Source organism: Acipenser ruthenus, chromosome 22 (assembly GCF_902713425.1).
Source record: "Acipenser ruthenus chromosome 22, fAciRut3.2 maternal haplotype, whole genome shotgun sequence".
Classification (NCBI taxonomy): domain Eukaryota; kingdom Metazoa; phylum Chordata; class Actinopteri; order Acipenseriformes; family Acipenseridae; genus Acipenser; species Acipenser ruthenus.
The window spans coordinates 26,589,864-26,617,270 of record NC_081210.1 but is presented as its reverse complement, the minus strand read 5'-3'; the positions used below and the strand labels follow the sequence as shown (position 1 = coordinate 26,617,270).

Sequence of the window (27,407 nt, the reverse complement as noted above, 5' to 3'; positions counted from 1 at the left end):
CAACCTGGAACCAGAACAGGAGTTATAAAAGTATACAGTTTAAATATTTACTGGCTTTATTTTAAGAAGGGAAATTTACTGTGGCCTTTTTAGTCAAGCCAATATTACAAACAATATTACTGTATTACTACGGATGGCAAAGACACCCTCAAAACACATTTCATGTGAATAATAATGATTTTGCACACTGTTTTTGGAATTATCCGGAATATTAGCTCCCCACTTAGATTCCCATGAACCCATTCTGAACCAATATCCCTTTACAACCACTGGAAAAGATACAAACTAAAGTGGATTAAGAAAGGACCACTTGGGAAACATCATTTAAATTTGTGCGCCCCCTGAAACTGTGGCAACTCCGATTTAAAATGTCTGCACAGCATTGAACCTGCAGAGATATTTAAGAAAATGTATTAAAAAAAAAAAGTTCAGCCATGAAAGCAAATATGATGCTAGGGGTAGGGAAAAAAAACAGATTAGTTACTATCTTAAAGACGTAATTCATAGATGTTTTTATTGTAAGGGTCTAAAGGCTTAAAATTGGTATGTGTGGAATGTGTCAAAGATATAAATATATCTGTGAAAGCATGTTAAATATAACAGTGAATCACAGTATAATCTAAATTACAACACATATACTCAGCAGTGTGTGTTGCAACAAGAAACCAACAAGGACTGGAGTCATGCTATGTAGATACATTTTTATTATTGATTCTAGGAGGTAGACATACAGAGATTCAAATCTATTTCAGTTGGCTCCATTTTCATATACAAATAGTAAGTGTTAGCCACAACCCAATCCCCAAACATTATTATTTCCTGTGTTACATATCCATACATAAATCAGACAAGAATTCAGCTTAACAGAAGTTCTGGAGTACCCAGCCTAATGTAGAACGACGTGCCTCTGCATGTTCTAACAATTTTATCACCAACATGCTAACAAGAACAGTTTCCACTACTGAGCAGCTCATGAATCACATTCCCTATAAAAGCACTACATAAGGTTTAAATTCTCACAGATGTGCAACTTGCAACCAACTGTACCATTAAATGCATTAAAAAAACTAAACCAAAAAACCCAGATTCAAGCGTTTTTGTGTGGAAAGCAGCATTTAAAAGTTTCAGTAACGGACATGTCTGCATCTGCAAACAGGCAATGCTGCAAATGTGTGCTTCAAAAACAAAAAGTTTCCATTTTCCTCAAATGAGGCACACTGCTGTACAGCACTTGCATCATTCGGTGCTGACAGAAAGTGCATCTGAGTTATATTTTGAACATGAATAATAAAACAAATCTTTCTCATTTATCTTACACAGAAGTAGGCTTGGGTTAAAATCTCAGAATGCCTATGTAAAGCTCCTTGTAGGTGTTAGATGTAAACATATTACACACAGCATTCATCTAACCACTGTGACAAACTCAGCAGAGAACCCTGGTGACATCAACACTAGAAATACTGAATATACAAAATAAAGACAATGCAAAAACAGTTCATTAGAACATCCATTATTCATTTACACGTGCATTTTCCCCACAACCATCTCACCATTTTACATAGTAAGAAACAGAACTTCAGGGTGCCTAAATTCAACTAACTAATAGCTATTCAATAGTCAAAAACCTGTGGAATGCAGTTAAATCCACAAGCTGCTGGTCTTGGAGCAAAAACCCACCAAGAGAGCTAAAGATGGGTCTTCCACAGGCTAGTAGGTAGAAAATACAATTACTAGCCATTCAATTCATGATAATACAGTATTATAACATATAAGCTGCACTTAACCTTAAATGCTATTAAAATCGCCCCAAGACTACATATAAAACGTATGATATCTCCAGTTTCATCCCAGTAAATGGACTCCAGGTGACCTGATTTGATGATGTAGCTACAGTCTGTTACCAATATAAAATTCCTCATTAAGAATTCAGCAAATAAACAGCTGCCTTCCTTAACCCTAAACTCAGAGAAAGAACTCAGAAATGGGTCTGCGTTTGACAATGTCTTCTTTCTCATCATCGTGTTCTTCGCTTACAGAAGCAAAGTTTGACCTGGGCTTGCTTTTCTTTTTGGTCACTGTGGGAGGATTGAAGAGCTTACTTAAAGAGGGCGGCTTGAAGCCTTTAGGAAATTCAGGGACGTGGCCATCTTCACTGAGAACTCCCAGGAAAGAGTTAGTGGAGCTCAGAATGGAATGAGACACCTTTGTGGGCTTCTTTAGGGGGGCACTTTGCTGCTGGAGTGTCTGAGGGTCTCCCAGGAGCTGCCTCACCTGAAATGATGCCCCCTTACTTAAATAATGGTACGGCTTCTTGCCACTGTAGTCCCTTATGTTGCTTTTTGCCTGATAGTCCAAGACTAGCATGGAAAGGACATCTTCGTGGCCATGTAAAGCAGCAATATGCAATGGTGTGTAGCCCCCATAGGTTTTAGAGTTTACATCCAACTTGGTATTCCTTCTGCTGGAGACGTCAATGATTTTAGTCACCATGTCAATGTTTCCACTTTTGGCTGCCCAATGGAGAGCTGTGAACCCAGACATGAAGTCCTTCTTTTCAGCCAAGTTCGTATCCCTTAGAAGAAGACCATAAATCTGGTTCCAATGTCCTGCTGCAGCTTTCACCAGCCACTCATGCTCTACAGAGTCCAGAGGGACCATATCAGAGTATCTGGGTTCCTCACCTTGTTTCAGAGTCTTGGATATCCTTTTCAAATGAGGAGAGCTAGCACTGGTTGCTTCCTCGATCTGTCTTCTTTTTATTCGGGGAGACATGTAAGCATCACGCTCTGCTTGGAGCTTCACAAGGGCCTTCTTGTCTTCTTTCGGTAGTAAAATAACCTGCTCTTCCACTTGCTTTTTAAAATCCACCTCAGATGGAGGGCATCTCAACGGGAGCATGTAGGGCTTCTGAGCAGTCCTTTGGGCACCTTGCGCTGTGGCTCCTTTATTATATGTCACATCTTGGTTGTACTTTAATAGCATTGATTCAACTTTATTATCACAGGTATGGCTTGGTTGAGACTGAGAGGTTGGGATATCAGGCACTGCCACAACAGCAAAAATGGAAGCGTTGCCCTTTTTGTCAACTAAGCGCTTCAGGTCTCCAGGAACAGTACGTTCTTTGAATTCTACAGTCTCTTCTGCTGACACCGCTTGAGTGGTGCATAGTGGTTTCCCTTCTTCCACATCAATAACTCCAATATTCTCGGTATCTGAGCTTCTTCTCCCTATTAATGTCGCCGACGTGTTTGCATTGAAAGCATTGTCATTTGATTTTTCGCCTAACACACTGTCAGCAGAGTTTGGAAAAGCGGCCAGGTTATTGTTATGAAGGTCAGAACGAAAGATCTTACCTGCTTCACCTTCACGGCTTTGGTCGCCACCTATATCAGATGACAAGTTGCTTAAGAATTCTGAACTCCCACTCAGATCGGAGTGTTGTGCAGGTACTTCCGAAACTTCTTTCACAAAAGGCAGGTATTTTTTCCTGACAACAACGTATTTTACCCCCTCGTCGTCTTTCACCACGGCAACATTGTTCACAAACCTCTTGAACAACTCCCGGTTTTGCTTTCTTTCGTCAGGATTACCAACATTGAACAGACTTTTAAAATGGTTAAGCAGCTCGGAGTTTTTCACTTGACCACCTTCATTCAGCAAGAATGTTAGAACTGACTCTTGCGTCAAATCCATCCTGCCCACCTGTGGAAGGTAGTTCTCTATGGAAGTATCAGTCAATTAAAGAACTCCGCCGATAGCAAAGTTTCGGTCGATCTCTGTTGCTATTTGTGTCTCTATTCTACCTGCTCTCGTTTCCGGGGCGAAAGCCCATCTGGGCATAATTGGAATAATTTATGCGGATTGTACATTGAGTAGGCGGGTGCAGAGAGGGTTAGGAGATAAACACAATGTCTTCTGGTAACTGTAGTCTATTGTTTGTTCTAGTATTGTTTAAACACGCCAGATTTTAAGTCTCCAGCCTCAAAAAGTTATTGTTCAATTCGCATTAAGGAGCACATATTAAATAGATTGCGTGCATATTATTACCAGGAATAAATGTGCTTTAGATATTTTAAAATGTTAACATAGAACATTTGTATTTGTTGAATTTCATTTTCATTTAGAGGTTAAAATGCACCTATTGTTTAATGAGTCGACTGAACCTAAAAAGATTATTGAGGCGCAATTATAGAATAGTACTGTTCTTAGAATAACAACAAAAATTCGGAATTAAAAAAAGTACTACATTCTGTATTGGATTCAGGATGTATTTGCTTTCAGGTAATTTGGTACACTTGTGTATGCACTGTGCTTGTAAACAGCGGTCGCAAACTGCTGTTCAAGAAACGTCCCACGTCATGAAACTACAAATCCCAGGACCGCTGTCGTCTGGATGCAAAATCCCTTGGGAACAATACTGAAAACGTTTTTTTTTTCCTACTAATTATCGCAAGAAAGTCAAATGTGGCTCGCGTGTTTGTTACGCCCACACCCCACACCCCACACCATACACCATACACCATACACCATACACCATACACCATAACGCGAAACCTGTCGCAACGATATAAAAATACGGTTTTACAGATCTAGCAACATAATATTCTCGTGTCCAGGTTAGTATACACAGGACCAGGGCTGGTATTCCTGAGCGAAGTGGGAGTTTCCAGGAAGTAGCCATATTGGATTCATTGAGCGGTTACTCTGTATCATTCCATAGAGAGAAAGACGGAAGACTGCCTTCAACCAGATTATTACATATTCACACACAGGAGCCATGGCTGCCACGGATATAGACAAGTCTTCAGTAAGTATACCTATGTTTTGTACGCATTGGCTGGGAAATACCTATTTTATTATTTTTTTTTAATAATTGCGTTTTCCTGTTGTACATTACTAGCAGTGGTTCATTTGCTTCGCTCGGTTTTTGGTTCATGCTGATGTTGATGTGTCACTGGCCAGGGCTTTGGTTTTGTTTTCTGGAGGCTATTTCTGAATGGTCCCAGGATGAGCAAACACTTCCTAAACACATTGTGCCATTTCTACAGACATGTCCTGCATCTGCATAACACTTTGTGTCGTACAGACCTCATGGATGAGACGCAAGCGTGGTATTAAAACATGTTAGGGTATGTGCAGTTTATATTTACTGTATAAATCAACGAATTATTCAATACCAATACTATGTATATTACCCTTGCTGGATATAACATAAATATTGTAGTGTAAGTTAATGCTGTATGTATCTTTTTGGGGGTAAAAACAGATTTCTCACGGTTCCTATATCGGTCTATATTCGAGATAATGTAATGTGGTATTTTATTTTTATCAGCAGTGTGAGTAACTATATCGATTTGATTGTCCAAAAAGTAAATAAATAAATAATAATGATGTATAGATGCTGCTACTCAAGTTTGAATTGCAGTTCAGGTTTTTAGCTGTGTTCTTAAATGTACAGCAGGTCAATAACGTGTGTACTGTACTGTAGATGTATATTATACACTCTGGAATCAGTGTAAATATATAATTAGTGTTGCAGTCTGTATAAAACAAAATACAAATTAAAAACTAGTAATGTGTGAAATGGATTATAAAAAAATAATAATATTTAGTTTAAATCGTACAGCTGATTTTAGGTATTCAAACTTGGTGAATATAGAGGAAATCTATGCAGAAATGAATACAATAGTACATGCTTTCACTTTAGCGGTACTGGGATTTGATGAATGGATAGATTTTAAGAATTAGTAGGGGGATTAACAAATAAGAGAACAGTTTTTTCACATCAAGTCATCACTGCCTGAGTGAGAACTAAAATATGATTCGCAGTACAGTAAATAACATTTGATCATATTAGGGTTCAAAAGCACTGGATTAAGGTTAATGCTTCAATTGAAACTGATGACTGTTTTTTTCTTGTGATGGCTGTAAATTCATAGTATTAAACTGGTAGGGCACTGTGATAAAATATTGCACATCTCTATTGGCTTTGCTGCCAAGTAATTCACATTGCTGTGATTATCACTATATGGTTGAATACAGTATTGTAAGCATGTGGTTTGTCACTCTTGAATTCTGGGAACTGTAGAAAATTGGGACCTCTTCGGTCCTAGCTATATGCTCTGTTTAATGCTGAATTAGCTCAGGTTTGGCAAGTGTGTTATTTTTGCCTGGAGCTGCCCTACATTACTGTTGTGGAAGTCACATTGAAACTTCTGGCGTCCCAGATACCCAATTCCTAAGAAATTAGATTAAGTGATTTACTGTGTATTAAAAGTTTTAGTGTGATGGTTACAAGCTGATCAAAGTGATGGTAATAATAAGCCCAAATCAATACTGTTGACTTCTCTGCACCTTTAATGTCCATTGAAGATACACCTAGCAGAGACCCCTGCTGGGTGTGGATTAACAATGGCTAATGTCAAAGACATCAAACTATTTTACCTGAGGACCTGAGCCGGATTCTTATTTTGAACCCAGGACTGTAAAAAATAAAATCAGAGAAATCCTCATAATAAAAAAGGAAATAGGTATGCCCCCTATACGTATACGCTTGCCACTTTGATAGACAGACAGATGGATGCCCACGAATCACCTAGGTTCTGATGCTTTCAGTAACTTGTGTTAAAGCATGGCTTTGCATGTTTCATCACAGTTGGTTCTTTGGAGTTATGTAAACATCTATGTGTAACAGACAACAGTGTGGATAAACAGAACGCCACCAAATACCCACAGATTCTGATACCTGAAAAACTTGTTCTGAAACCCTTAGCAAGTTTCATAAGCTGTGCTCTAGATGCATGTAGATATGGTAGCGTGAAATAGACCTGTGTATGGCCACCTGCACTGTATGCCTAGGATATGCATCCCCAGCAGGGACTAATAATTGTTCTGTAAGGTGCAACTGTTTAAAATGATTTAGGCTGTAGATGTGCACAGTAAGTTGCATGGAGACGCTGTACCAATAAATAATGCAGAGGAATTTTCAAGCCTCAAGTTTCTCATATTAATTCCACATAGCTGACCTAATACGAGTGAGTGTTTTCCAGCTTACATTAAATGCCCAAATAAAATGCTGTTTGTTCATTGATGCTGTTGATTAGAAATCGCTTGAGCTTGTACTGTTACATTCATGGGTAATAGTACTGTACAGTGTATTGTCATCACAAAGAAATGTGCCCAGGGTGTGTGTTAATGACTTGAGCAATAGATGAGGCACGAACAGGGAGTGCATGAACACCAACCAGGAAACCTGTTCCTTCAGCTCCAGCGACCACTTTATTGCATATGTTGGCTAATTGTAGTTGGAGCAACAATTACATGGTACATTCACACAAGTCAGCGATGAAAATGAATGCTCTGCCATATCTGTGTTGACCAAACTGTGAAAAGAAACTTGCTTCACCAGTCTTCTCATATCCCAAGGATGACTGGGGATGCAGTGAAATGCAGTAGGTGCTAGCAGGGATGGAAATAAGACTCCCATTGTGTAACAGTTTGATCCACTCCTGGTGTGAGTTTAGTAAGATACACCTGACCTTGTTACCTATAAAACCTGGAATGGGTGAAACTGCTATGCAATGGGAGTCTTATTTCCATCCATGAACTAGGAATCCATGTGTCTCTCATGTCAATGTCTTTGCCTTGCAGAAAACCTAGTCATCAATTCAGAGAAGTAACAAGGTCAAGCAGATGAACATTTTGGATCACTGATGAAGGCATTAGCCAGAACATTTTTAAAGACTGGAGTAAACACTTTAGTACACTTTAAATAATTTATTGCTTACTGGATCCCTGCCCTTCTGAGCTCGACTGGGGAAGGTCTTTATGTTTGGTGCTAGTGGCTTGTACTGGTGTGGAGTAGCTCTCTTCCCAAGTGGCAGCAGTAAGCTGTGTCCTGGGAGCGAGATTAGAGGGCCAGGCTTCATTCCTCTGGGAATGGGTTATCTCATCCCAGAGTGACCCTTGCATCTCATGAGATTAAGATCAAGAAGTGTGCTGCATTACTTAATTGCTTTTGACATGAAGTACGTTCTAGGCAGGACTTGACGTGGTAGACGCACAGAATTCAGACACATTTGGATATTGAACCAGGTGGTAACAGGCACACTTGCAAACTTGTATGTGTATGTGTGTGCCATATCTGCTGTCTCCTGTACTGTCAATGCTTCTCTTGTGAATTACCTTTTCACATAATGTGAATAATTCTCTGACCCTGATTAGCACTCATATTGGACTACCTATTGTTACCTTAGGTAAGGTCAGTTTTTATAGTTTCTATGTATAATTTTAATTAATATTCACTGCAATAGTACAACAGACACACTCCCTAGGCCACAGTATTGTGTGGAGTGGGTATATTTTCTTGGATCCTGAACAAATGAGATATAAAAAACACGGTCTACCGAGTCAACTTGAGAGCATCCCTGGAGGCGACGGAGGTTATGTGGAAGTATGACCACTCGTTGACCACTGTTTATTCTTGCTACTGCGCATAGACAGAGGTATAGCCAGAGAGAGATATTTCAAACGAAAAAGCACAACAGGATATCAGAAGGCTTTTGAGACCGACCGCAAGCCAGAGGCTGTGTTGCCAACTCACTCCCTCACTGTGCAAGTGACAGGTTATTATTTAAGCGATAATTGTAGGGTGGAATTCATACATGAGAAATTAGCAGTCTTGTTGAACTGCAGTGTTGTGCTGGAGGTCTGTCAAGTGCAGTTATTCTTTTGTTTTGCTTGTCCTCTTCAGCCCCTAATCGGTCCCCTATAGGAGCCCTATTGTGTGCCTCACCCTTCTTGTCTGCAGATGGGTCCTAGGGGTCCCCTGAGCTTTATCAAATCATACCCAGATCTTTCCCGCATTCATCACACACATTGCCACTCCTAGTGTAATAAGTGTGAAATGGGAAGACTGAATAACAGGTTAAAAGCATTCATTTAGAGCAACACAGCTGAATATCTTTCTTGGGTTTCTTTTGATTGCTCAACCCAAGCAGATCCTCCAGGCTCCCAGACTGCTGGCATGATACCATTTTCATGATAATGCCTTTATTTATAGTCTAGAGTGTTCTGTAAAGCAGTTTTCCACACACAAGGTTCACAGTGTTTGCCGTTATAATCCCAGTGCAAACCTTGTGTTCATGACATGTCTGTGACAATTCATTCTGTTGCTGTTTTGCTAGCATAGATGCACCTGTGAATAAGTTGTATTAGGACCAGTGTTAGGCCATGCAACATACAGTACCTGCTTGCGAATTAGTCCAGGTCATGCAATGGTTGGCTTGTTTTGTATTTAGTATACCTGTAAATCTGCCTGCTCTAAAATGTACTGTTGCTTTTTCGAACTTCCAGTCGTTCATTTAAAACTGATACTGCCTGTATTTCACCCACAACTTTAAAACGCTTAATGGTGGTATTATTATTATTATTATTATTATTATTCAAAATGTTTGTCAATGAATAGTTTAAGTTTCTTGCAGTACCTTTTTATTTCTAATATTTGTGCACATTGTTTTTAAAACAATGAATTAAAAAAATCTTGAATATTCTTGAAGAATGAACTCTGATGGGTCCAGTAGCGGCTAAGGCACCGGGCGAGCAGAAGGCCCAGAGCATTACGTCAGCCACGAAGAATGCAAACTGTTTCATACACTCTGTGTGTCATTAAAATGGAGTGGGGAAACATGGCTTGCTAGAAGATGCAGTGCAGTCTTTCATGTTTTAATGAAAACAGACTGAAATGCTGTTCCTCATGTTTATGGGCCACAAAGAGATTTCATCAAGTATACAGAGTGAGAATGAAATGCATAATGAGTTCTGCATGTTTAGAGGAAGTGGTTGTTTTTTTTTGTCTCCTGTTATTTCAAGTCCTTGTACACTATCTCTCACTATGTGCAAAGATTATTTTTATTTTCTGGTTTTCCTTTTTAACAGAATAGCTTGTCTGAGTTAAATGAATTATGCATTTCAGTTGTGCCCGTATTACTGTGTGATTACAGGCTGATTCACATGCTCTGCTGTAATCTGCACAATGCGTGGAATGTGGTGAGTCGAAACAACATGAAGTCTCTAAAGACCCCTACAGATTGTGTGAAAATATATGCAAATCGAAATTGTTTTATTTTTCTCAACAGAATGAAGAAAAGCGGAATCTCAGTCTAGGCGGCCATGTCGGGTTCGACAGTCTTCCTGACCAGCTGGTCAGTAAATCAGTAGCACAGGGTTTCTGTTTCAATATACTCTGTGTAGGTGAGTACCCAACACTTACTGAAGTACTGGAAATAGCTGTGACAAATTTACCTGTAAAGTTGTAATTTTATGATGATGTTGTTAGTGTTAAGTTAGTTTATTGTAGACGTCTCTCTTGCTTCTTAAGCATTAGAAGTGTGCGGCCTATAAATAATCTGAGCCGTATTAAAAGCAAAGCCTACATTTACAAATTACAAGAGATCATAAGGACCCTTTGAAAGTCTTGCTCTCCTCTCTATTCTAGTGTACTTCAGAGTCTTTGTAGCTCTGGAGGCAGTTGTAGTTCAGTGGCAGTATACAAGTGCAATGTAATTCCCAGCTTGACCACGCAGCTCCGTTTTTTGTTGCTCAGGTGAAACTGGCGTCGGCAAGTCCACGTTAATGAACACCCTTTTTAACACAACGTTTGAAAATGAAGAAGCCAGCCATTATCAAAACGGGGTGTACCTTCGCCCGAAGACGTACGATTTGCAGGAGAGCAACGTCCACTTGAAGCTGACCATCGTAGACACAGTGGGGTTTGGAGATCAGATCAACAAAGAGCAGAGGTGTGTATTTAGGAGCTGTAAATTTAAAATGGGGCAGTGAAACAAAAGATCACAAGAAGAAATGTAACGGATAGAGCCCTTGACCACTTTGTTCTCCTGGTGGTTTTGAATGGAACCGTGGCTTTCTCTGGCTAATACTTTTAGTTAAATGAATTTAAGGAAATCTCATTAGGTTAATCTTTCTTAAATGTTATTCAAGCAGTGCTTTTAATACAGTTATTCAATTCTGTAGTCGGAAACAAACATTTTGCTGGCCTTTTAATGCATTAGCTTTCCTTAATTGAATTGAGTGTAGGAAAGGAGCAGGGGTGGTAAAAATGTAAATATATATTCAGATAGATCTGTCTTCAGCTGTACAGTTTGATATTCAAAGAGACCATTACGATCAGTCTTTTTTTTTTTTTTTTTTTTTTTTTTAAATTATCTCTGAGGAACTGGAAAACTTGCTGGTCAGTCAAAAAAAAAACAAAAAAAAAAAAACACGGGGCTTGATCTTAAAAGAGAATCTAGTTTTTACATGACTTTTATCCACTTTTAAGAAGTGGAATTAACAAACGTATTATAAAGATATTGTTATATATATATATATATATGTGTGTGTATAATTAGAAAGATAACAGGTTTGTCTTGAGACGTCTGAATGAATTGTCATATTGATTAAAGTAAATTTCGTGAGATCTCTGGTATAAAGCAATGTTCCCTGTGGGTCTTAAGAATGAACAGTAATCAATGTGAACTCATCTCATTTTATGTAAAATACAATAAGCAAGAGGAACAGAACAGCAGCTGTAGTTGCATAAACCTTTAATTCAATTATGTTTGACAAGCAAAACAGTAGTTTTAACATGGCAATTAAACTTTGAGTTTGGTTCAAAACTGAGCCTGTATCAAGGTGCAACTGCAGTTTTATTAACATCAAAAGTGCTATTGTTCTTGTTCCCATTGAAATGCAGTAGGAGTGGCAAAGAACGAGGAGAAAGGAAAATGAATCCCACTCACAAGAATAATCCCTTTTCTTCTGCATTGTTTGGGGGGGATGGATGACTGACAAGGGGAAAACAAGTCCGTAAATTATGGAACGCATATACAGAAGCGTTTTCTGCACACCAATTCCCTCCCTGCGTCATTTATTAACTCTGTGAAGTTGGATTTTTAAAAGTATTGGTTACCAATACTACCCAAACTAGTTTATATATTTGAATATACCAATACCCCCCCCCCCCCCCATACACTGTCCTTACCCTGCAAGTCCTGGGTACCCTTCCATCAGCAGACATTTATCTATTTTGCTCTGTTTTTCTAGTCCGCTTATCTGAAGTGTACAGCTTCAAACAGTGCAGTCTGTTACCCACCACTTGTTTAGAAGCCCTCATTATGAAGGGGGTAAACATGGCCAATGTTGTACCAGTGACTCGATTATGGTTATATAAAAGGAGCAGACATCTGATGTGTCTGCGAATTTCATGAAAGCATCTCAAACCACTGAGGGACCCGAATAACAGTAAAGTGAAAGATATAACTGTTATTATACTGGCTATGCTTTGTGACCGTCTCAAGTATAAAATAAAAAAACAACTGGGCCCTCCAATGCTTGCTGATTTGGTTACATTGTGAGTCACGGCTGCAACACTGGTACCTTTGCGCGAGTTACTGTATCTATTCATCAGAAGCTCTCTTCCATGATCTACGGCATCTAGCCTGATGTCTTATCACATGACCAAACAGGATTGTGGGTAGCTGTAGCTGTGAGTTTCTCTTGCCTGGAGTTTGCTTTTGATATCTGATATTTTTCAGTTTCATTTGCCAAGTGGTTGGCAGTATGATAGAGAATGGAAAATTAAAATGCCTGGAACTTGTAGACTCTGATGATTTATAATGTTTTTATGAAACAGCGCAGATTTGATTGCTGAGGTTGAGTTACATTGGTCATTAGGCACAGGCTAATTGTACCAGCTGTTACTTTTATTTTCCATCCCTGGCAATTGGTATAAACATTCCTAAAAGCTTTTCTGTGTGCATGCATTTGAAGCCATGTAAAAATGAAGCTGCTTTTATTTCTCATGACGTTTCTCCTTTCGCCAGCTACAAGCCCATAGTCGACTACATTGACACACAGTTTGAAAACTACCTGCAAGAAGAACTGAAGATCAAGCGTGCACTCTTTAACTGCCATGACACAAGAATTCACATCTGCCTTTACTTCATCGCTCCAACAGGACATTCCCTCAAATCCTTGGACTTAGTTACCATGAAAAAGCTGGATAGCAAGGTATGAAAATTGAGCACATTTTTTTCAACAAACGTATAGCGGGCACTGGCTGTTGCTGTGGCATGTTCCACTGCAACCTGGCCTGAATTTAATCCGAGTTTATGGAGCTGCCGTAGCTAGAGGATTCTGTCCTCTTTTCTGAATTCTTCAAGGGATTTTGTAGTTCTGATTAAAATGTGGGCAGATTTATGTGTAAATGATGGGTTTGCTCAAAGCAGTCAAATTACACAACATTAGTTGAATGGCAACACCTACAGTTCTGTGGTTTTGGTTCCAGCTGAATACTAAAATGGTCAAATAGATTCCAAGTACAGTTAAAATCCTTAATACAAGCTATTCACATTGGCAATCAGTTGGGCTGCTTTGCCTGAATTATTATTTCTTGTGTAAAAAGACACTAACTGAGGCAGCATGTGGAGGCAGTCTAGAGAGATGTTCAGTCTGTGGCTTGCATGCAGTCAAGGCTCATGGCAGTGCAGTAGCTGTACTAATGGATATGGCGCTGCTATCATTTTTATTGAATCCAGGCCTGTGTCTCATTTCAGTAAGTAAAGTCTGTTGTGAATAACGATCATTAACTTGTCTACTGAAACACATATTCTGTTAGGACTATATATTTTAGAGAACAAATAAGGGAATGTGTAGCACCAATCACGAGTGTGCTACTGATGTGTTATATGTTGTGCTGCACAGCCAAATTGAGGTTTGTATTGCAGCAAAAAGTAAATATTTCCTCTTTTAAGAATGTATGGACATGAAGCTGCTGCGTATTGGTCTGTATTCTGGAATAATCAGACCAGCATAGGTAGTCTAGAATGGTTTGCAGACTCGTTTCCTTTAGCATTAGGAATCCAATCTTAAATCCAAAGTATGTTAATCTGTTTTCCCTAAATAGGAGATGTAATAAGAGGACTCGGCATTGGATTAATAAGTGAGTCGAGTGATGGGACTTGGCCATTGTGAATAAGAATGTGTTACTGCCTGGTACTGCTTCACACTGTGGATGCATCAGCAGCAGCTTGATTTTTAATTGTGTTCTCTGATTCCCTGGTTGGTAGGCTTGTCAAAGGCAAACAAACTGACGCATTCATTCACTTGCAGTAATGAAGCAGCTTTTTTGCCTCTGTCACTAATGCTGGAGTCTTGCCCAAGCTGATGTTAAAGCAGCTGACTCAGGCTCCTGGTTTCACATCATCGGACATAAAATGACTATTTTGTCAATCAAAGCTATGGAAACTATACTACCATATTTTGCTTAAAAATTGATATGAGTGTGAACATTGTCTGAATAAAGATGTCCTGGCAAATGAGTTTTAAGATATCTGTTACTGATGTGACGATGATCTAAAGGATTCTCCCCCCCCCCCCCCCCCCCCCATGTCCTAGGTGAATATCATCCCAATTATTGCAAAGGCTGATACTATTTCTAAGAGCGAGCTGCACAAGTTTAAGATCAAGATAATGAGTGAGCTTGTTAGCAATGGAGTTCAGATCTATCAGTTTCCAACTGATGACGAGGCCGTCACAGAGATCAATGCTTCAATGAATGTAAGTAGAGATTTACTATTTATACAACTCTTCAGTTTCGTGAGGGCGGGCGGGCGGGCCGGAGGGAGTTTTTACAATGTATATTAAAATCTGTAATTGTAACCATTTTCTGAAATTAATTTCAGGCCCATCTTCCCTTTGCTGTTGTTGGAAGCACAGAAGAAGTGAAAGTGGGCAATAAACTGGTTCGAGCCAGACAGTACCCTTGGGGTGTGGTTCAGGGTAAGTATAACTCGTCGCAGAATTAGGGGCATACGTGATTCAATTGTAATCTTACCTTTGTGCTGATATGATTTTAAAATATAAACTCATTTAAGCAATGAGATAAAGGACATTAACTACGAAAATACAGTCAACTAAATCTCAAGTGACTACAATGACCTAGTGATGTTGGCTTTTTTTAGGCCATTGCAACTAAGTCATTTTTGCACATGTACAAGCAGACCCTTCATGTGAGGCACTTCTCCGACATTAACATAAAACCAGAAGATGATGTCTCCTGACCCGAAAGGTCCAGCACCATCTTCCTTAAGCAGTCAACAAATAAATGAAAGCCAGATGCTTTCAGTGTATACGGCATTATATTATTTAATAGATTTACCATTAACGTATATACCATCATAGAAACCAGACTTCTGGCTGAGACTTTAATAGTCCACAGCTGGGCACCACATTTCTTACTGTACTGCTTAAAGTTACAGTTTAGCAATGTCATCTTGTGAGATAGCCTTTTCATAGGTGGATTGCTGCATGTTGTCTGAACTTGTTTATAACTTGAGCAGGAAACAGTTCTGCTTCCTGACACTGGAATGTGGGCCAATTAAAATAGTTTAGAAGTGAAAAGCCATTAATAAATACAGCTGATCAGCACAGTGGGGGTTCTGGTTCTGTGAGGCAGGTTGGTAGAGCAGCAGCCGTTTCTATGCAGTCTAATCCAGTCGCTGCAGCGAGTCCGACAACGCTGGCAATGAACGGAGGGGTTGTTTTCTTATCTTTCAGCGAGAGGGGAAAACAAACAAACAAACGTTGAGTTTAACCCTAAAGATCCCTGCCTGTTAAGATCAAGATCAGGAAATGTCTCAGAGATTCCACCAAAGCTGCTGGCAGTTCTGGGACCTTGGAAAATCCATTAGCTGCAGTAGGCCATCTGTCGGCCAAGTTATATTCCCCTTTGGTTTACTGATTCATAAAGTCACAAAGTGCTGTAGTATCCCTGATCTTTTTGTTTAAATGTAAGGCATTGAGCTAAATGGGCTGTCCTCACAAGTTGCCTTGTAAACCAGGAAACTCCACTAACTTCTCCAACATCAAGCTGTCCAGCTTTGCATGTGCTGTGATCTTACTCGCATGGTAAAAACATCATTGACTTTCTTTTGATTTGAAACAGTGGAGAACGAGAGTCACTGTGATTTCGTGAAACTGCGGGAGATGCTGATCCGGGTCAATATGGAGGATCTCCGAGAACAGACGCACGCTCGCCACTACGAGTTGTACAGGCGCTGCAAACTGGAGGAGATGGGTTTCAAAGACACAGATCCTGACAGCCAACCGTTCAGGTAAATATTCCAGCCTCTTTCTCTGTGCCGATTGCCATATATTAAAAACCGTGCTCTAAAAACAGAAACCCTGGACTCTGATGTTCAAGACTTGGTGTGTTGATCCAGTCTACAGGAAACGTATGAGGCCAAGAGGAAGGAGTTCATGGGAGATCTGCAGCACAAGGAGGAGGAGATGAGGCAGATGTTTGTCAACAAGGTCAAAGAAACAGAGGCCGAACTGAAGGAAAAGGAGCGAGAGGTGAGAGTGCAACAGAAAGTATGCCTTGTGCATGGGAGGGCTGAGTGAAAAGGGTCATTTTCTTACAGCTTTGCATCATGGGTTCAATCCTAGATTTAGCTGATCATGATAAAGACAATCTAAACAAGAGGGGTTTTGAGATATGGGGGTGGGGGTTAAATGCGTTATGGACTAGTGGGTCTCTGTTTTGTTATATTAACCACTGCCTGAGCAAAAGCTAGAGCTGACACCATTGGCAGCAGTCCAATGGTGAGAACAGGGATTGGATGAGCAATGTGTTTCCTTACTATATGAAGGGCCAGCTAGAAAAGTGAAGGCTCTTGATATATTGAGCAGGCTGACTGGATAGATTGGGCTGAGTCCTGGCCTTTGGGGAGGTATATTGGGTATTTAAAAGTAACCCACGCTGTAACTGCACTAAGGCATATTGTTGACTTGTCATCCCGCAGCTGCATGATAAGTTTGAGCAGCTCAAGAGGATGCACCAAGAGGAGAAGAGGAAGGTGGAGGAGAAGAGGCGAGACCTGGAGGAAGAGATGAACGCCTTCAACAGACGGAAGGTGGCGGCAGAAACACTCCAGGCGCAGTCTCTACAGGCTGCATCGCAGCAGCCGCTGAAAAAAGACAAAGACAAGAAAAAGTAAGATTTTACATTTTCATTCCTTTCTTTACCACGTCTTATTCCCCAGTCTTCAACACACAGGTTTAGTCAGATGTTTAGTGTTAGTAGCTTTTAGTGGTACTTCATGTGGCATGCCGTCATCTCCCATGTAATGGAAAAATAGCTTTTTATTTATGTTTAGTTTTTAAATTCTGATTCAAGTATTGAACCACAGTGTGTTTTGGTGCACTTACTGTACGGAACAGCGCATACAACATTGGGTTTGTAGTGTTCTTTACAGAAGTCTGTTTTATTCATGTTTTACAGTCCAGGTTTGGAGATATTTTGTAGTCAGAGTTTTCTTGCAGATAAAGCATAAGGTTGTTTCTGCATTGTTTTAAAAAAATTGTTATGCAGGCTGTCCTAAAGTTTGGTTTGGAAAGTATCCAGAATAAATGCTTTTTGTTGCCTAGAATAGATTTACCTTGAATGAACGATTCTTAATAGGCAGTGCATGGTGCGTTACATTCAAAATAAGATATGTCCCAAAGTAGAAAAGTAGTCTTCTGAAGTTATTTTTCTAAAGTAGCAAGTTATAGAACTGAGAAGAGGAGCCAAACATGGGGAAGTCAATTAGGGAATAAAGAGACTGATGAGAGAATACAGGAAGCGAAGGGAAACTGGGCAGAAGAGACCTGAAAAAATACAATAAATTAAATAAAACAAGAAGCCACTAGTTAAAATATTTTAAGCTATTTCAAATTGTGTCACTCTTGAAATTGCTGTCCTTATTTCTTACAAATGTATTCTTTTGGGTGATTTGTGTTGCTTGAATTATAGACTGTGTAATATAGATAATATACCATGGTGGTTTAATTAAACGTTGTAGACTTTTAATTATTGCCATGTCCAAAGTGTTTTGTCGCCATCTACTGTATGATTCTGAGACTTTAGCATTGTTGTTTGGTGGCTGGTTTCAGAGAAGAACTGCTACAACACAGAGCAAGATTCCAAGTATAGAAAATTCATTTTCATTTCAAACAACTTAAATATTTATTTTTTATATATAATTTATATATATGTGTTTATTTAAATTATTTTTATATATTAATTGTGTGAGTGTGTAAAAAGCAACAGTGTGTTCTGCACATTGCAGTACTGAACAAATCCATTTTCATTAAATTCATATCTGTTTATTTTGCACACTCCAGATTTTTCCATTGATTTTTACCATTTCCCTTCATGAATTTTGTTTTTACATTTTGTTTTTATTTTTCTTGTTTTCTTTCAGTTAATTAATGATTCAGGGAAGCAGGAAAGGATTGTTCTTCCATCACCATGAATTCTGTTTCTTGACATTTTGTAAGTGGACCAAAGAAAAACCAGTGAAGAGGGTGGGATTGTTTTATGAAGGCTGTCCATGTAACACATTTTAATAAATGTGGTTGCTTTTTTTATTTAATAACTAGCAGGGACATACAGTTTCATGAGAGAGCCATATCTACTTTACTTGCTGTAGCTGAATCCTGATTCTCTCTATATTGCAGCCGATGACTGATTATAAAGGACTTGAGTTGTGCATATTCTGCCCGCTGTTAGGCTTTTACATGAATCTGTATAATTTCCTTTTGTATAAAAATAGTGTGCTTGTATAAAGTGCTTAGCAGTGAAAGGTCAGGTGTATTTTAGAGTCTCTAACAAAAACTATATATATATATATATATATATATATATATATATATATATATATATATATATTCCTTTCCTTCTACCTTTTTAAGATACTTGCAGTGAATTTGTTCAAATTGGGTTTCTGATTTTATTGTCGATGGTGTTACGGTGTTTTCACTGTGCGTTCAGTTCTAGTTGCCAGTCAAACTATGTATTTCCAACAGAAACTAAACAGCAGCTCCTGAGTAATTGCAGTAATCAGTAATTAAATTGAGCCAATGAAGACCTGAATAATTTAAATACATTTTACTACCACTACAGATGTAAATGTTTCTCTAGACAATAAAACGTCTATATTCTGATGTACGTGACAAATTGTACACAATCCACGGCAGTGAGCGTTTCCAGAGTTACATATTATATACACCTCACATTGGCTTGCTTTGCTATATAAGGTTCTGAGACTGTAGAAATGGCCTGCTTCCTTATTACACTAAACTTTGTTTTTATTGACTTTATAAAGGAAAATGAAAGTGGCTTCGCTTTGAAAGTATTATGTAACCATACAGGTTTGCCTTGAGGAGGACAGAAACGTTTTTAAAAATATTTTGACTAGTCTTCCACAACTGTCGCAGCTTTTTTACTTTTGCAGTCGTCGATGCTATTATAGAACACAATGCTCAGGTATTCCAAGTACCGCTGGAGGTAGTTTCTCAAAATAGTTTTGTTCAGGTAGTCAAAAAAGGAAGGTGCCCTTTAAGTGTTATCAGTACAGGACCAATACCAAACCCATAGCGGACCAGCATGTAATGAACACTGTACAGCAGATAAAGGATCATGGCTAGGATCCCTCTTTTTTTTAGTGTTTATCTGGCAGAGGAGGACTGACAAACCTGGGAATCATCCAGCAAAACTACAGTATGTCTTCCATAAATGTACTTCAGTCTTTAGAATGCAATTGTATAGCAGTGTTTTATATATTTTAAATGGTATTTATAGGGGTTGTTGATCACAAGTGCGGCGTTATATATCATTGAATAATTAACATATCGTATTAAGTTAACCTAGCTTGTTTTGTTTCATCTAAACCGTCCCTATTATCAGGGTGAATAAAGACAAAAACAATAAAGCTGACATGCATTGTCTCGAAGCTCCTTAAGTTTTTAAAATCTTAGTCTTGGTGTTTATCTTAAGTATCAAACTCTCAAGTACTGTATGTCTTTTCTTTTATATTAAACCATTCCTAATATATATCTTGGATTTTCAGTCCTGTCTAAAATCTTACCGATTCAAATATTGTTGCAACATCATCCCTTGCTTTTGCAAGTGTGTGGTTTGTGCCCCTTCTCAAGGGCAGGCACAGTTGACGTTTGTACCTAATGTTTGTGCTGGCGTGCAGCAAAGTACTCTTGGTCATCGCAACATAATAACATATTTGTGTCTACAGATGAAGGACTAGAGTGAGTGGGTGGGGTTAGGGTTAATTAGTTGCACAGATTCTACCACATTTTAATACATTATATCATGTACTTTCGTAATAGTCTATTGTATACAGTATTCTATTGTAGGATGTACAGGGGGAGGATGGGGGGGGGGGGGGGGGGGGGTGTATTTTAATGTCCACTTTTCAAAAGTTTTTGCATTTTGTTTTTTGTCATTGAAACCCCATCATCTGAAAAGGCATAATCATGTCCTTCATAGCCATTCATTTACTTTAATGTTCACAAAGTTTTTTTTTTTGTTTTTTTTTAGTAGTATTATACAGTGAAGTTTGAAAATCTAGAAAGTCTAAAACAATTTCATGTTATGAAAAAAACCCTCTGTTTTATATGCCTTTTTAATGTGTATACATGATGTCGTGCATGTTATGGTCATTTCATGAATAGTTATTGTTGTGTACCATTTTACTGTTTTAAATCATCTCTATGTAACGATTTTGATATTAAAGCAATACATTCATGGATGTTTTGTGACATTTTAACATCTTTCCACATTTGCCTTGTAAAGGTTCATCATCGTGAGAAGTTCAGTCACTGTACAATACCACCCATTGGAATAAATCATTCATGTGTTTTGTTATCGTTTCATCCATCTTCACTGCTGTTTGCTTTCTGATGCAATGCTAGTAATGTGGGTGCGTGTGTGTGTCTGGGTGGGTGTGTGTGTGTGGGTTGGAAGTTTGCGACTGAACAAAGCGAATTTCATTTTTATACAATTTATACTGCAGGTTTGCCTTTGCAATGTAAAGAACAACTTGATTCATGCATTGTTCATTAGATACTGCTGAAACTGTTTAAAAACCTGTCTCCAGATTACAGACCATTGCAGTGGCTTGTTGTTATTTTTAAACAAAATTAAAAACACAATATACCCCTAACCAACAGGATTTCATTTACAGAATGCACCCAGTCCGTTGACACTACCTAAGTCAAGGCCTTTTACACTTTGATAAAAGCAAATGCTCTAATATGACACTGTGGAATCATGCAGGCTGTCTTTATAAAAGCAGCGACTCTGCCAGTTCATCTCCAGTCTTTGCTATGGTAGTGCTTTCCAGTGTGTGTTTGCATATATTGGCTACTGCCTGTCTACTCCTATCAGTTCAAAGCTGATCCACTGTATTAATCAAAGGCTAGTTTTACAATTTAAACCTAACCGATACTAAACATATGCAATTGCACCAATGTATTCCATGATTTTATACTAGTTCAACTAGTTCACTTTGACAAGGTGTGCTTGGTCCTTATTATCTATTTAAAGGAAATGTATTGAAAGTGTGTTACCATGATTTACTAAAATACTTGAGTGCTGTAACTTTCAGCTATATTCAACAGCCACGTAACTTGCCTTGAAGGGTTAGAAGTGATCTTGAGAAATAATGGCTTCCTTTACTATGCAAAAGAATATGAGAAGGTGCTTTTCTTTTACAGTCGGGAGGTTCACAACCAAAATGTTTTGATCCCGATCTCCATGGTGTTTTGTTTTTATCTATCCATTTTTTTTTAAAACATATTTGTAGGTACCCACTAACACTTTTCTTTACAGCTAGACAATGAATTTACAAAAGCCTTTCTTTGTCAGATGATGTGCATATTATTATGTACTTACAAGAGAAATACCAATTTGTTTTTGCCACCAAAGCAGGCATTTCATTTGCTTAACCATTTACTACATTTGCTTATCACCATTTTATAGCCTCATTTGCAAATTGCTAATTAGCAAGCCATTATGCATTACTAAAACCCCATGCTGCCTTTATAAACATTATCATAACAATGCATCTTTCTAAATTACAAGTCGTCAAATAAAGTATGACACTTCAGAAAGCACGGAAAATCACTATGTGTAAAGTGCTTGATTGTACTGTAACTATTAGTGTTAAAACGAGGCATTTCAACTTCATTCTGCAATTTTGTAACCTGCAATGAGATTGCATTGACAGTAGCCTTTCACAACATCATATCCTGCCTGCAATGGATACAGTGTGCATGCAGTTCTTAATGTATCCTTCAAAAGATGCACACACACAGGCGATTCATAAACAAGGCACCACATTAAAATAAAATCTATTACAGAACATGTTCAAATTGGACAGTGTTGTGATTTGGATACTTTTGGAAGACATATTACAAGTACTATGCCTATAATTTGTATATAGGAATACTATTAACTGCTTTGACAGACCCGGATTACAAGACAAGCCAGCTGTAATCCACACATCCACTCTACGTGTTCCTGTCCACCAGAACTGTCTACTTGTAAACCTGAAACTCAAAAGACATGTTCTGTTCTAGCGTTTTGCTTCTTAGGTTCTTTTGTACATGAACTGCCCTGTACATCAGCATGCATTTAATCATCAAGTACTACATACACCATGGATACCTATAGTTTAGCACTGAACAAGCTGTAACCACTGTCTTAGTCATTGACTTGCTGTTTTGTTTTTTCTGTAGCTTCTTTAGTCTTCCGAGTGCGTGCTCCTTAACATCAGGAAGACATTTTAATTAGAAGATTTAAAAAAAGCCAAAACACCCCATGCAGAAGGATTAACTTTTGGTGCTTTCAAATTTATGCTTCCAAAAGTCACCACTTAAACTTGTGTTACATGACAAAACTCTAAGTGCATCCTGCACAACGGCTGCTGAGCTGTTTCTGTTAAGCTGTGTCATTGCCAAACCCATTGCAGTTCTAATAAGCAAGCTAATGCATGACAACATATAGTTTGCTGTGAAATGTTTTATTAACTGTGTATCTAAAGCTTGATCTTACAAGCACCTATTAGGAATGCATTAGACTCCTAATGTATACACTGGCTTACGCTAACATGTTTCTTTAGCGGTTGCCTCTCTTAAATACTGATTGCTAAAGCTGTTGTATTGCTGTTCATTTTGTGCTAGAATGTTTTGCGCTGTAACAGTAGAGATGTAAGCTTTCTTATCCTAAACCTGTTTAATATACCAACATTCCTGAGCAATAAGCACTTTACATATATGTATATTTGTTGTACACAATTGACAATAACTTTCATTAGTTCAAGCTTTTTGGATGATTGTTTAAGACCTGTGTTGTAAGTGAATCTTCATTGATCTGATTTTTCTGTTGTAGATAGAGAAGTCTCTTGAAGAGAACTGTCTGTAGGTGATAGTAAATTAATTTGTTCTGTTGAAGATGCTGTATTTTTTTTCTAAAGGTTTATTGACAAAACACTATTTAAATCACACCCCCCCCCCCCCCCCACATGAAGATCGTACAGTATTTGCTATTTTAGTGTTTTGTATAGTTAAAATTGAAGCCCCAGATAAGAGTAGAAGTTACTTTCATTTTTGAAATAAAATAATAAAAACTATTACAGAACATGTTCAAAAAAAGAATATAGCATCTTTCATCTACATTGTTTCCTTTCTAATATTAGCCAACATTTACTAAATGATAAAAAAAAATATGGTACAGATTTGTATCACACCTGCTTGTTACCAATAAAGATTTTTTTTAAACTGTGTTCAATTGTATTTGGTTTATCTTAAAATAATGGCATACAGCACAGTGTCTTAAAGAAAGAGTTTAGACATTCTCTCATTTCAAAACTTCCAGTAATTACAATTAGTACATTTTGGCTGATTTTCTATTGGAATAATATAATTTTCTTCATGGAAAAGGTGAGATTAGTTGTATTATAGCTATTTATAAACCATTAACATCCTGTTTGGTGACCCTTTGATAGAAACACAACAGGCACCAAGTGTATGATGCTGAAATGATTAGAGAAGTTGAAAAGAAAAGTGTACATATTGAAACCAGTGTTTCAAAAGAGCTGAGAGAATAGTGACACCATTAAAAAAAAATGTATATCAATATAATTTGTATTTAATGACAAGTAAAAAAACAAAGTAAAACAACATCGATGTCTGTCATTTAAATACAGGTAATAGTTTCACAGTAATATAATAAAATAGAAAGTGCTTTTTTCCCCAAAGAGAAGACACTTCGATATAATTAATGGACAAGGTTGACCTGCTAAATTAGTCTCTTGTAAATGCACTGCAAGAATGTCTTATGAGAGGTAATATAGTACAGTCTTCCAAGTGTACAACAGGCTTTCAGCTGCCATTTAAAAAACACCTTGCACACGTACAAACACAACACATTGCAGAGTTTCCACAATTCACTCTGTCTGCATGGCTTAGCTTATCAAGACACTCCGGTACATTTAGCATCACATTAAATGTGTTTATGCAGCATGATGGGAAACCTAAGAGCATGTACAATGACTTCACAAGATACAATTTATAGACTTAAGGCTCATTACAGTATATGCTACTTATTTTAGACTATATATTTTGCTAGACATCAGTTTCCCATAATTGTAAATTGCAGGCAGATTAAGAAATGCTAAAGCTGAAAGTTTCAATAAGACCTGCAATGTTAAACATTATCGTTATTAGCATAAATAAACGTGCAAAAAAAGTTAGAGATATATAAAAACATGACGAGCTTTAAAAGCTACCAAATTCTGAATTGTACAAAAATACAAATGTATTTATTTTTTTAAAAAGTGTATATAAAGTAATTACAAAAGAGGGGTTTTTAACACATCACCATCATTTGAATGGTCACTGCTTCTTCCAACCTCAGATGTAATCCCTTCACTCCAGAGGTATCCGACATCAGTCATAAAACTCATCAACCTCCATTGCTTTTCCACTCGTTTGGACCTTTTCAGGCTGGCATCTTGAGAGATCTGGAAGCCCTGAATGCAGCACGGCACTGCGGATATCTGGCTGGTCAAGGTCTTGTTTGTTTGGATGAAAATACATCTGGTGGGCCATGATGTCTTGATTCGCTGGATGGAAAATGTACACAGCGTTTGGTGGGAACATTTCAAGGCTGCTTAGATGATGGTCAACCAGTTCTTTGCATCGGATTAATTCAATACTTTCAATCTGTAATGCAAAATACAAAAAAAAAATAATGAGTGCATTGTATAATATGTTTTATTTTATACCTTTGTGTACACTTTGGTCTTGGACCCAACGTAAACTAAATCTGGTTTAAATCTGTATGGTTCCAGCTTTATAGCCTATAATGATAAATCAAACAAACATATTGGTGGACACAGATTTAATATAGAAATTAAATACATACATAAATAAATAGACTGAGGCTGATATGCTCATCTTGTGCAAGTTCAATGTCATTGAAGTTAAGATACACTCCTACCTGTGCTTTCTTTAGCAGATCAGTAAAAACAGAGAACCAATCTGGAGCCAACCTCTCCAGCTCCAAAGTTATGATTGCCAAGGCCAATATGGAGCCTCTGAACTGTGACAGCTGGTGGCAGGCCATGCAGTGCTGCACCTGCCTGGTCAAGAACGCAGCGTGGAGGGAAGGGTTCTTCTGAACTAGGAGGTCTGGAAGATGGGGTCGGCTGGACATCACCATGGCATGGAACTGGAACACAAACAGAGATTCTCATTATTCCACCGCCTAGAACCGCCATCAGCACCAAGCTTGCTCCTTGTCTTGCACCCAACACTGAAATATCAGGGCTGTTGGGAAGTCCTCCCTTTTGCTATATGAATCGACCAATCAAGACTGTTATTGTAATGAACAATGGAAGAGGTTTTAACATGGTCTTGCTGATCAGCCTGTTTGTCGTTGCCAAACTTGTTTCTCTTATCATGCTGTCTGTTCTGTATTTGCAACATTGTTAGCAGCTTTTGAAAGCTTTACTATGTAGCAAATGAGCCATTAAGGGTTATGTTTACAAATAAGGAACATGTTAAGGATCATATTGAAAAAGGACCAGTAAGTTGTAGAGAATAGTTGCAGGAATCTTTTACCATTATGGTCATTTTTAATCTCTTTAGTGACTTCAGATGCCCATAACTCAACCCACTGGAAGTTCGTCTCAATGTCCTTATCATGTTTACTTTAGAGTAGGCATTACCACAATGGCAATTTGAACACTGTCTGTAACATCTCTTTTGTCCTGTTTTCATGAGGAATGTAGATGTTAAAAGGATTTAGAAGTGTCTTAGTGCATTCTTGTGTGTGATAAAAAAAAAATGCTGTTAGAGAGACCAAGGTGGCTTCTGAAGCGTGTTCAGGTGTAATGATGTAATGAATGCATTTATACTGTAGGTGGTGCCATAAAAAAATCCCCACAGTAATTACACTTAATTGTAAATTTCTGGTTTAAAAAGAAATCCGATTTTTAGAAGGAACTATATTTTCCACTGAAATGTTCTATTTCTTAATTGTGGTTCAAGAAAAGTGTTGTGAGAAATGCTAGGTTGTTACAGATATTCAACGAGTGCAAAATAGCAGACTCAAATAATTTATTTTTATATTTGATTTATTTATTTATTTATTTATTTATTTATTTAATTAATTAAATATTTCATTAGGAAATATCCCAGAGATGTCATTTTCCCCATGGGGATAGGTTTATACTTAAATTTTACAGCCCAATTAAAGTAGACTGGCTTGTACTGATAAATACTACCTAGCTAATTGCCTTTTTTGTTTTTATATAAACACAGTTCTGTGGCTTTTCCACATTGGTTTCATTTATTTAAAAGCAGACTTCTGAAATTCCTTGATGTGTTTTAGCATTTCAGTTGTTTTTTTTTTTTGTATTGCTTACAATGTTGATGAAGTCAACCCCTGTTGCAATGTAAAGATCCCAGTGCAGTTTGTCCAATATGATCCTCTCCATTCTCAGAATTTCAGCTGGAGAACAATTGCATCCACTCTGCACTGCAAGGTCCTTGACCGACAGAATCATCTATTACAAAAAAATATTAAAAAAAAAAAAAACACACAATAAAGCTAAGCCAGATTCCATCAAACCGCAGTCTTCTTTTGTATTAAATGCACAATCATAACTTAATCATACTGTATACTATGGTTATGAGTTAGTGGTCTCTACAAATAAGAAAGTTGCCTCACACTCTCATTTAAAAACTTACATCATCCTCCTCATTGGATTTTGCAGCAAGAATCAAGCAGGTGATGGCAATACATCGAAGATACTTCAGCTGTGCCTAGAAAACATGTATTAATATTTAAATACTGTATGAATTAACAATTGACATGCTCTAGCAATCAATCGCTATATATCATCAATATCAAATATGAATAGGTATTCATCCAGAATACCTGGGTGAATTTCTCACCTTGACTGATGCCAGAAGTCTGTTGAGAATGCTGGTTGCAAGAG

The 27,407-nt window shown here is 37.9% G+C and overlaps 2 protein-coding genes across 5 annotated transcripts; one reads left to right on the top strand and one right to left on the bottom strand.

The window, feature by feature from the left end:
* Window positions 1-684: 684 nt before the first annotated feature.
* On the bottom strand, window positions 685-4,041 carry LOC117431380 (ankyrin repeat domain-containing protein SOWAHA-like). Its single transcript, XM_058996286.1, has one exon. The coding sequence runs from the start codon at window positions 3,691-3,693 to the stop codon at window positions 1,963-1,965; it is 1,731 nt and encodes a 576-aa protein (XP_058852269.1). The 5' UTR covers window positions 3,694-4,041; the 3' UTR covers window positions 685-1,962.
* Window positions 4,042-4,299: 258 nt separating this feature from the next.
* LOC117431451 (septin-8-A-like) lies at window positions 4,300-27,015 on the top strand. 4 transcript variants are annotated; one of them, XM_058996288.1, is made up of 10 exons: window positions 4,300-4,807; window positions 10,137-10,251; window positions 10,604-10,799; window positions 12,882-13,068; window positions 14,455-14,616; window positions 14,742-14,838; window positions 16,004-16,172; window positions 16,281-16,413; window positions 16,863-17,053; window positions 25,421-27,015. In XM_058996288.1, the coding sequence occupies exons 1-10, from the start codon at window positions 4,778-4,780 to the stop codon at window positions 25,581-25,583; spliced, it is 1,443 nt and encodes a 480-aa protein (XP_058852271.1). In that variant the 5' UTR covers window positions 4,300-4,777; the 3' UTR covers window positions 25,584-27,015. The 4 variants fall into 4 exon arrangements, with proteins under 4 accessions (XP_058852271.1, XP_058852270.1, XP_058852272.1 ...); XM_058996287.1 differs by having other exon boundaries at window positions 25,418-27,015; XM_058996289.1 differs by lacking the exon at window positions 25,421-27,015 and adding an exon at window positions 22,639-23,684 and having other exon boundaries at window positions 4,308-4,807.
* The last annotated feature ends 392 nt before the right edge of the window (window positions 27,016-27,407 follow it).

What these genes read in the sequence shown, in the direction of transcription:
- LOC117431451 (XM_058996287.1), top strand. Translation starts at nt 4,778, where the DNA reads ATGGCTGCCACGGATATAGACAAGTCTTCA. An exon ending in CAGATCAACAAAGAGCAGAG is followed by an intron (nt 10,800 to 12,881) that starts GTGTGTATTTAG and finishes TCCTTTCGCCAG; the next exon opens with CTACAAGCCCATAGTCGACT. An exon ending in AGATCAATGCTTCAATGAAT is followed by an intron (nt 14,617 to 14,741) that starts GTAAGTAGAGAT and finishes AATTAATTTCAG; the next exon opens with GCCCATCTTCCCTTTGCTGT.
- LOC117431380 (XM_058996286.1), bottom strand. Translation starts at nt 3,693, where the DNA reads ATGGATTTGACGCAAGAGTCAGTTCTAACATTCTTGCTGAATGAAGGT.